Consider the following 11,497-nt stretch of genomic DNA (forward strand, 5'->3'; position numbering starts at 1 on the left):
CACGACTGCCAGCTGGACTTTCAAATCGTTCATACCAACTTCTTTCAAATTTGCCTCACATTTCCACTTTAAAGTAACCAGGCAGAGTGCACCTTGATCGAAACAGATGTGTAAAGAGGCCCACTGTTCAGTACAACACAGAAACAAATACTTTTATATGAAAAACAATGAACAGAGATGTCTGAGGCAGGTTCCTGAAGAGGTCACATTCTGAGGAAATGCCTTAAAACTCTCTGCTGAACAATGGCTTTCCTTCCTGCATGTCTGTAATGGAAAAACTGATAACAACAAAAGCTCCACTCAGATACTGCCTGACTACTGAAGACAATTGCCTTAAGTCAGACTAGACAAAAATAGACGATTACTATTGTGTTGACATCCACGTCAACATGTCATTATCTGAAGCCATTGTAACAACAAACACACCCGGATTAACGAGTGCTCTTTGGTATTTCATGCGTCCAGTGTTTTCTTATTGTATCACATGCCTTCATGTTTCACATTTGACTCTGCAGCCATACTTGGAATGTGTGCATATTTGAACACGCTATGAATTATTTAACAGCAACAAAATATTCAGTTTAACAGTGCAGTTTCATGTTTTAACTCTGCATGAAGTAGCATTTGACTGTGGGCAGATGTGCAGATAGCGAAGAAAGTATTTTATTTTTTCTTCATAATGAATGTTTTTTTTGCCAATATACTGTTATTTTTATACTGTTTATGTTCAGCTTTTTTCCCTTGCACTAGTTATATATAGAGAGAAATATAGTTACAGTTTACAGTATTTATTAACAAGTTTCTGCCTCACAAGTTCCAGTTCTGTGTACTCCAGTAGCCAAGCAATGACATTTTGATTCACTGTTGTGTTTTTGTGCAGTGACAATAAAGAAGTAAATAAGTCTAAGGCCTTATCTACACGTAGCAGGGTTTTTGTAAAACCGAATATCCTCCCCCTATGTCGAGAAAAAAAACTTAACGTACACACCACCTCGTTTTTAGAAAAAAATCATCCACACCTTACTGCATAAGTGCGTTTTTAAGCACATTCATATTCTATGTGAGGATGCAATAACTCCGACGACAGGAGCAACGACCGGGACATACGGAAATTGTCACGCCATTCCTCCGTGAGCACGATTTCCATTTCAAAGTTTTCCCATCAGCTAGCAGTGCGTCCCGGTCTGACCCAAAACCTGCGTCGGTGTCTTCGACACAACATGCCTCAGATGTGGAATGGCAAGGTGGTGGAAAATAACTGTCCTTAACGTCGTCCTTCGTCTGCGTTCTTGTACGTGGCACGGTATCTGGGCTGAAAAAAGAAAAAAGCGCCTGGACAGGAGACAACGCCAACACAGTTTTGAGGGCATCCATGCTGTTTCCAAATGTAAGCACAGGTTGCATATGTGATGTAAAGAACATATTTTGTCGCAGGCAGTGACGGTTCGAAACGTAAAACCCCGGTTATTGATGTCCACACACATAAAAGGAGGATTCGCAAATCTTCACTTTGGTTGGAGGTTTTTTTTAAGAATCGATTTTCATGCTGTAAATCTGCGTTTTCGTTTGGATGACAGACCAAATCGTAGAAAAATATCTGCGTTTTGTGAGATACCCTGCTACGTGTGGACGAGGCCTAAGTCTAATGACTAATCACAAGGTTCCTGCTCTTTTCTTTGCTGCAAACAGAACATCAACAAATACCATCAACAGATTATTTTACAAGTGCACTGGTATTGTCCTGATACAGCCACAGGCCACCACAGACGGGCAAAGTGTGTTTCATTTCTAGCAGACAAGTTTAAATGTGTCCAACAGTCCAAAGACGTGCGGGTCCAATGTGCTAGATGTCCAAACTGCTGAGTGTTAGCCCTCACTAACTGAACTAGTTTGCAGACATCAGTATCAATATTTGACACGTAGCATAAGTGAGACTCATCAGTGATCTCTGAATAACAAACACCTGCTTGTTACCTACTGCGGCTGTCTTTCCTACCTTTATACAATATCTATCCTCATCCTGATCCTGTGAGGTAATATTGGTCAGCTTCTAGCCCTGATGCAGGCTGGTGATTTGTCCAGTGTGTGTGTCTTGTGCTGAATTAGAGAAAACAGATGAAATCCAATTGGTAAATGCCAACACTTCATCTCAACTTGGTTGTGTCCAAATTTGACTGCAGTACAGGTGCAAAGATTTAAGGTTAAGCTATAACTAGTAGAGCCTTAAGTAAAGCAGCAGGTTGCATGCTCTGAGGTATATTTGTGATCCTACAGATATCTATTGTTTGAAATCCAACATTTGTACCCACTACCTACATCTCTACTAGCTATTCATTGGAGGGTCAGTCAGTGGAAACATGGAGAGTAAACATCATCATCCAGGTGAACTTTTGCTTTCCATATCCAAGAAATTGCTCTTGATAAAGTCCGCATTCAGTAAAGTAACACTTAGGTTTGACAACTGTTAACAGTTATGGAGTACAGGGAAAAAAAACATATTTTTCTGAGACCAGATGAGGTGACAGTCTTACGTCCTACATTCAAAGTCGACACCTATGAGGGCACTTCCTAAAGCTCCCTGCCTCACTAGAAAACTTGAGAGGAGAAGAATTGTTCTTTCATTGATTTTCACTGTAGTCTCTTTAAATTTTAATGTACTTGGTCCACTGATGTTCAAGCTTTGCCATCTCTTTGCAGAAGAAGGTCACATCTTGAGCCTCCAGATAGTCCTCAACTTGATCATCACTCTGAAAATGGCAAACAGACAAGTGGGTTTCAGTTTGGGACACAGACAGAAGTCAGATGTTGCCAGGTCGGGTGAGTAAGCTGCATGAAGACTCAACATATTCTTTTCAACTCTTGATACTTGTGGTGTGCACTTGAAAATGTCCAGTGAGACAGTGTTTATTGGGTCAGCAGAAAGAAAGATTTCCCCACAAGATGACAGAGAATATTGTAAGTAGGAAAATACTGTCCAGAAATGTATCACAAAGCAGACTTCCTAACAATGTTTTGTTTTCCAAATGAGGGCTGTTTCCTCCCTCCTTCTTCACCAGTTCCTATCTGATCGCCTGTAAGAAGCACCTCCCCCATCCTGGAACTCCCACTCCTCCACATGGCTCATGTCAGAGACATGACACAATCCTAACAACAACCGCCTGCTCCCTAAACTATTCTGAGCTATGACATATGTTGGGAGTGTTATAATTATTTCATCTTGTTGCAGATTGTTTTGGTTGGGTGGAGGCAGTGATGCCATATGACGTAAGTGGTGCGAAGGTGACGAAAACATTTTTAATGTAGATATGCATTTTTAATTACATATTTTCCCGACATATTGAAGTGTGTATGAGTAAACTGTAGAGACGACACTAAAGTATATATGGTCCTAGATAAACGTTTCCTCCACTTATAGAGACCATGTATATCATGGGAGTCTTGAGTGTCCAGTGACTCCTATAACTCTAAATCTACACATGCATCTTTGTCACATAAAACAATCATGCATTTTGGTTCTCTCATAGAGTTATTAGAGGTCTTTTCTGACCTCCTAAACACTCTGCTTTTGAATGCAAAATGTCTGGCAGAAACCATTAGACATCCCTCCATTGTAACCTTGTGCATGCTCAGTGTTACTACATTCATTCAGAGCTGTTCCATATTGAAGATGATACAGAAATGCTACTAGGCCTGACCTGGGGAGACTGCCATCCTGACTTTTAAGTGAGTAGGAGTTATATTTAGACACAAACCTAAACTCTAAAATGCTGTTAACCCAAAGCAGTGCATTCCTGAAAGGGGCTCTGCATGAGGCATCATATGCAGTCTAATGTGTTTATCATCGCTTGCCTCTGTACTCCTTTAAATCTGAAATGACAATGACAAGCACTTTTAAATGTGTTCTGGAGTGTTCACTATGCCCACTCAGTGAATGGTTTCCCCTCCCTCTTTTTTGTTTTCTACCCTTGCTGGACTATTAACAAAAAGGCCTACAACCCCTCCCTGTAGCCCTGTTCATCATAGCAGGATGTAAACACTTCAAAATATGGCTTAAAGTGGACATAGTGTGAAGCCAAAACAAAACTGGACACAAGACACTTACAGCCTGGTCTGCTGATCTCCCTGCATGACACAGGATTTATCAGAGAACTTATGGCCGGGATGTTAAATGACCCAACCCCCTCGACACCCACTATCAACTAAAACCCTGTCTGACACCCAACCCCCACAAAATTCACAAACAGATGTCAACAACATGCAAAAGCCACTTCATTTCCAGAGCAGAGTTATGTAAATGAAGTACCTTTTGGTTTTCTATCACACCTATTCAGACAGGAAGCAGCAGCTCGTTTAGATAAAGCTGAACTTGATTTTTAGCTGAGAAAGTCAGAGTGCACCTCATACAAGTGGAACTTCGTGGTCAAAATTGAAAAATACAAAATCCAGTGTTACAGCAGAGAACGCTGTTGTATTACACTGCAATATACTGAGGGAACACCTTTTATTTAAAAAAGGAATCACTGTCAAGCTTTAACGTATTGAAAATCAGTGCATTAGTTTCCATTACGGAATGCAACCCCCCACCTGAGCAGCTGAAGTCACGGACAAATGGTTTTTATGCCGCATAAGTCTGTCCAGCCACAGACACTCTGCAAAAGAGCAGCAGCTCCTTTAAACTCCACACTAATCTAATGGAGAAACGCCTCTCCTAATGTGAAGGTTAAAGCTGCCCAGGTCCACAAAGAGCTGTGTTACACCTTAATAAAGGGCACTGTGCAAGTATGCAGACACCCAGCTACTTATAAATGTACAGAAGCATGTGTGCATCTGCACAACTGTCTGGCCCAGGTTAGCTCAGCAGAACTTTTCAGTAACACCATATTTTGACCGACAGGGTGGAAGTGGGCAGGACGCACAGGCAGTACTTGACTGCTAATGCCAGTTTAGTAGGATAGCAGTCACAGTTCTGTTCTCACCATCGGGTCGTGGCGGCGCGGGGGAGAGGGTAGCGGCGGGTGACGGGCTAGTATTTGGATCTTAACATTGCGATGCGGACACCACCACAACGACCAAATATTCCAATATTCGGGTCAAGTCCTACTGTGTCGGTCGATGCACTGGATTCGCCCTCCTTCTCGGTCGCCACCATGCTTCTCGCTCCATGTGCATTAGACCGGACGAAAACAACAGCACTGCACATGCATTTCACTCAAATTTTATCATTTCAATTTCATATCATCCCCTAACATTACACTGGTATCACTGTGCACAGTATGATATGGCCCAGCCCTAATTAGGTTAACTACCTTGGTTTAATATTCCCTGCATAAGACATTTAAAACATGATGGAGCATTACCACTGATGATACCATTAGAACCATGACTGTCACACAGGGAGGACGGCATGAATCTGTGAAACAGTTTGCGTGAAAGTTTAAACCCCGCAGCAGACGTGCTGCAAAATGTTTAACATGTGGCTGTTAAACAGTGAGACCGGGTTTGTGTCAGTCACACCACAGCGTGCAGCGTGAACCATGTCGCATGCATTGATCTATGAACAGCATAAACAAGCCCTGAATTTTAATCTGCTTGAATTAAATAAAATTGATTACACCATTAGTCATATTTGTTATTAGCTGCATCTTGTAAATCCTAAATTGCAGCCTTTGCATTTCGCTAACTGAAATCAAATAATTGGACAGCCTGGTGTTGAGACATCTGATTAGCTTGCGGTCTCATTGATTTATGGCTGAAATCAGCATTCCTGGTCCATACTTCATGTTCTCACTGGCACCTGAAGTAGCTCACATATAAATGCAGTACATGAGCTGACAGGATCCCCCCACTGATCACCCCGACCTTCTTGAAAGTCGTGAGAACATCTGGACAGAATGCAGGGTGCCTTGTCATTTACAGATTTGTTCTAAGGTGATTTCAGCTATTTCAAATTTGAAGTCGTTATGCTTATCTTATTATTTTGCTACAAAAGGTACAGAAGTTAAAAAATGACATCATGCAGGGAATAATGTGACATAAAACTCACCCAGGATTCCTTTTCTACACGCCAAGCAGCACCTCAGACAACTGCTCAACAACAGTGCTCACATTTCACAGATAAAAACCTACCGCATGTTGTTATCTGTTATCTGAGTAATTAGAAGTTTGATATGCCTAATATCCTGCAAAAGCACACTTAATCACACACTTAATTAGCCAATAATTCTTTCTCGTGCTAAGAGATGTTCTTTATGACGTAGGTTATCAGCTGAGAGGCGCTCCAACTGATGTCAGTTTGCAGTGGAGACACCCTGGACTGCTCTACTAGAGAAAGATCACAGAAACCAATCAATAGCCTGAAAAGAGATGGTGACGACGAAACAAGTACTCGTTCAGCCTTCCCTGGCACTGTACTGAGACCAGTGATGAAGTGACGCAATCTTTGGAGACTAATAAAAATTGGAGCCTGTCCCATTAGGATGACAAAAAAAGTATGCTTAGTCACTGGACATTCTGGAGAGCTGAGGAAAAAAGATGCTACAGCTGACTGACTTGATTCAGCAAATTAATACCTAACTTCAACAGACACACTGTCTGACCATAAAACTAATATGTATACTGTAAGATTCACTCAAGACCATGGTGTAATGGCACACAAAATCCATGACTTAATATAATCCTCACTTCTGGAGTTAGGCTTTGGTATGTATTTGGTACGTCAAAGAAGGTGAAAAAAGCAACAACTTTTTTTTTTTAATAGCAACAATCAAAAATGCTTACTGGACAATAATTTTTCCTGTCACAGTTCAGTGCATGTGAATACTGCACACTCTCAGTAAGGAAAGACTCAGGTGTTTACTCTCAAATACGAAATAAAAAATGTATGTTAAGACAAATGCAACATGTTTATAACAAACTGAAATTAACCATTAAAGCCAGCAGTGCAGGTACAGCTGTAAAAGTGGCTCAAAGCAACTTTGCCTCTGCCTCTCTCTCTTTGTCAACACTACGAATACAACCATCTTGTTTGAAAAGACTTTATTAGAATTGTCAGACGCAAACAGCTTCGATTTGCTTACAGTTCAAACAGCGGAGTCACAGGTTCAGGAAGATCACACTCCAAGTTAAACTCAATCTTAATGTGTCGTGTGTGTCAACTGGTTATACATAAAACTTTAATTAAACTGGCTGAGTGTCTGCTCAAAGATTCACCCTACCAGCATGCTATCGCTGATGGGCAACAACTCGTGACCTGCCGATATATACCAGGTGCAGTTCATGCTCTAGAATACCTTCTGGGAGTGTGAGTACAAGAGACGCTGTTTTGATCGAACTAAAGAAATTTCACACACAGAAAAACATTGGTTAGCAGTAACCCCTAATTGCTGCGGCAACAAGAAGCAAGCAACGGTCCTTGGCAGCATTCACAAAAACACTAAACTCTACATGACACTGAAATTCATAACCTGCGACTTTGAATTCATCTTCTATGAGAAGACACCTACAACATGTGAAGAGTTGAACATTACCACAACAATAAGTAGAACAGGTAAAGCCTCTACACAACCACAGATGTGTTCTACTTATGTCATCTGTGTGTGTGTGTGTGGGAACTCTATCCCTCTCCATAGAGTTTGGTTCCACAGTTTATGGTGGTATCCTGTGATCATTCTTAAGCCGTGTATATATTCCCCATGCACAAGGACAGCTGAAGACACCCAAGAATGCACAGCTGTCATATTTGTACTCATTTCCATGTCGTCAGGAGTCCACTTGAAGGACCATACATGTGCTGTAGGTTGTATCTCTGTATCACACACAGGCGCACTGCTACCAAGCATTCACACAACTGTAGAGTAGTTGGAAATCTGGGGATGTACACGGACATCCGCAAAGGGGACGCTGCACCAACTCTTGCGATTTTGGTGATGAAATTTACCCTTGAGTACTTGTGGACTTGTAGAGTATAACACTGGCCTTAGTGTTCTGTAGAAATCTATGCATCCATCCATTATCTATACACTGCTTAATCCTCACTAGGGTCGCAGGGGGCTGGAGTCTATCCCAGCTGACTCAGGGTGAAGGCAGGGGACACCCTGGACAGGTCACCAGTCTATCACAGGGCTACACTTAGAGACAGACAACCAAGCACATTCACATTCACAACTACGGACAATTTAGAATCACCAATTAACCTCAACATGTTTTTGGACTGTGTGGGAGGAAGCCAGAGAACCCGGAGAGAACCCACGCTGCACGGGGAGAACACGTAAACTCCACACAGAAAGATCCAAGGTGTCCTCAATGGGACGCAAACTGGCGACCTTCTTGCTGCGAGGCAACAGTGCTAACCACCGATCCACCTTGCAGCCTTGTTGTAATTTAGTGTCACTTATAGCCAGTATCTATTACAGGAGGATAACAATCCATAACCTGGAGCAAGACTAACTACATAAAGTCAGTACACTATTACCAAAGTGAGGTACACTAACTATGTGCTGTTTAATGGGCATCTGAAGTAAGTGGGCAGTGCAGGGACAGGCACTGGCTGTTTTTGATGTCTACTACGTTGAACCAAGCTGAGCACATAAATATATTTCTGGGGGGAAAAAAACTATACCTTTGAGGTACAACTTTTCCTGGTACAGATACAAGAGTTAAGTACTGTGTTTGTTTTTGTCATGCTGTGATGTCAGGATGCATCTTGTTGACCAGTTGCCATCACCAGCCCCTTCATGTACCAGGAATTCACCTTCAAAACAATACCTAAATTCAGTCCCAGAAAGCAAGACTGCTGAAAAAAATGGACATTAGATATGTGACAATAAATACAACATTTTTCAAGTTCTTGCTGTTCTTGTTCTGTTTGCTTTAGAATTTGAGAAAGTTTTTTTTTTCTTTTGTGTTATCAGTGGAAGCAAACTAAGCGCGATACAGTCACGGACTACAAGCACTCATAAGTGGATGGTGAGACACAGCAAGAAAAAGCCCTTGTGTTTGCATGTTTGGCATCTAACAACATGCATGCTTTCCTTTCATTCTGACCTGTGAGGACCCACAGAGGAACAGCCAGCATATCAACATGAACAATGGGCCTCTTTCATCCTCCAAGTGCTGTCTGGAAAACGTAAGATAAACACACATTATGTCAAATCACCGCTTAAGTAAATGATAGCAACTACAGAGAGTCTACCACATCGGGTTTAGAGATCAGGGTCAGTGTCCCGCCTGCATATAACATCTGGCTGTGAGCATCGGTATTTATCATGACTCTGCAACACCCTGCTCTGTGTTGATGCAATTTGGTTTCACTGCAGAGGAGAAGGAGCACCAGACTGGGGGGATCAGCAGAGTGATACTGCAATCATGTCGCATGGGAGTAATCATCATCACTCAAAGAAAATGCATCAAGAATTTCAACTCTTAAGAACGTGTGTCCTGCAGTTATTCTAAGCCTTGGATTTGCTGGCACATTTTTTTTTTGCATGGTAAAGCAATAGCTGAAGAATAAACTGCACTACAGAGGCAGGACCAAACAACGAAGAAGTCCATGGAAGAAATGTTTCATCCAAAAAGTCAAGCACATTCATCAAAACACAGGGTCTGGCAAGCAGCTACTTTTGGTGCATGTGCAGTTTAATTATTTCTTAACATCCATTATGTATGAAGCTCTGCCTTCATAGCCAACTGATAAGTAGCAGGATTAACAGAATTCTGCCATCTGCACAGTGTCACTTCATTACCCCCCAGGTTAGAGAACTGGCTTTCAACAACACAAACACACACTTTTGGCATTAGGAGTTCAATTCACACAAAGTCTCCTCTTTAGCTCTGATCCCTGCTGGGACATCACCAGGGTGCAATATCTGTGGCATTCACTCCTTTACATTACATAACCCTGGAGTGTTGCCAAGCCCACAGAAAGGTTGATCCCAGCATCTCCTGTGTGCAAAGAACTTCAAACCATTTCATTTTTGCTTTATGGTCTTCAACAGCAAGCATTACTGTGATAATGAGCAGAAGCAATAAAGGGTAAATCTCTGCACCAGTGAATCACCTGGCTGCATTTTAACCTCACAGGAATGGTGCACACTGCTCAGCAAGGTTCTATGTGAAATGGTACTAGGTGGACCAGAAGTTGAAATACTGTTAAAGGAGATGCTGTTTGGTCCTGAATTATGCAGCATGTCTATATGCAAAATAAATAACGGAGAGGAATGTTGATGCTTTCACACAACGAGCAACCTTAACATTTCCCGATGTAGTGCTTCTGACCGGGTTCAGAACAACGTGTACCTGAGAAGAAATTCACACCAGGACCAACTTATCTCATCCATGAACTGGCTACAAATACATTCGACTTGAAGCCGGCGGCCATTTCTGCCGGAGCTCCAGCTCGTCTGGGCGGCTGCGCTACCTGAGGACATGGTGCAGACTTTTTTGCTGCATTGAGTCACAACTCCGGTGGGACGAGCCATGTGACCAAACTCTGCACCGTTATGGAGCCGTGTGTCCGCTCCACAGAACGACCGCGAGCGACCCAACACACCGAGCTCAGCGTCAGAAAAACAAAACAGACTGATAAACTTTTATTCTCGCCATGTTTCTGCGGTGGGCTGCTGTGAGCAGGCCACTAGGCGAGGTCCCGGCCACTGCGGCTGCCCTTGGAAAGCCCACGCAGGGTTTCGCATCTCGGACTGCCTTCCCTGCACTGCAGAGAAGATGTCGCAAGACTTTTTTTTTTTTACACTGAATTCCACCGTAAAGGCAACAACACAGTGAGGTCACTGCTTTCACTTTGACCGCAAAACCGGAGAAACGGGAGCCGTGAATCTTCCGACACGCCGCCGCCGCCGACGTGCGCGCGCATTAATTGCAGCTGAAACTACAAAGTGCTGCTACAGGATGCGGCGGCACGAGACAACTCACCGGTTATTATCTTCTCGGTCACCGTCTCTTTCTCGGTCATCATATCCCGCAGTTTCGCCTCCTCCCGAGCCTTCTCTCCGATGCAGCTACACCAAGCAATTTTCCTGGTTTACTGGGAACACCGGCTCAAAGAAGAAAAAAAACATCAAGAAAAAAAAAACAGCCTGACGCCGCTAACGGTGGCCCCTTCAACTTCAACCGCGATTTGCTGCTTTCCCGTTTTATGGAGAAGACGGTTCGAAACACATGTAGAAGGTTTGGGGTCCGGAGGGGGGCAGCTAGCTGGAGCAGAGAGGATGTTGGAGCCCAGACTGGCGGCTGCTGCTCTGTCCGCCCCTCCCTCCAGTCATGGCTGTCCGGGGCAGAGCGCTGCGGCGGCGGTGCGCAGGACAGCCAGCAGGGATACTGGGCTCTCCTCCACCCAGCACAAGTTCATGTCCATGGAGACACCAAGGACATATGTTATAAATGAATACACACATGAATCCAACGTTGAAAACACTAATCTATAACCTATTAGACCCACAGGGGTGCATCTATTCTGTCTCCATTTAAAAAAATATTTGATTCG

The 11,497-nt window shown here is 43.0% G+C and overlaps 1 protein-coding gene across 3 annotated transcripts in view; it reads right to left on the reverse strand.

Moving 5' to 3' along the window:
- hspa12a (heat shock protein 12A) overlaps positions 1–11,232 on the reverse strand; it is a 55,310-nt gene extending 44,078 nt beyond the window's left edge. For all 3 annotated transcript variants that reach the window (XM_008306806.1, XM_008306807.1, XM_008306805.1), the window contains exon 1: positions 10,927–11,232. In XM_008306806.1, coding sequence (XP_008305028.1) covers positions 10,927–10,969 — 43 coding nt within the window. In that variant the 5' untranslated portion in view covers positions 10,970–11,232. The remainder of the gene's footprint in view (positions 1–10,926) is intronic.
- Between the last annotated feature and the right edge of the window lie 265 nt (positions 11,233–11,497).

The sequence above is a fragment of the Stegastes partitus genome, unplaced genomic scaffold (genome assembly GCF_000690725.1).
Source record: "Stegastes partitus isolate 25-593 unplaced genomic scaffold, Stegastes_partitus-1.0.2 Scaffold47, whole genome shotgun sequence".
Lineage (NCBI taxonomy): Eukaryota > Metazoa > Chordata > Actinopteri > Pomacentridae > Stegastes > Stegastes partitus.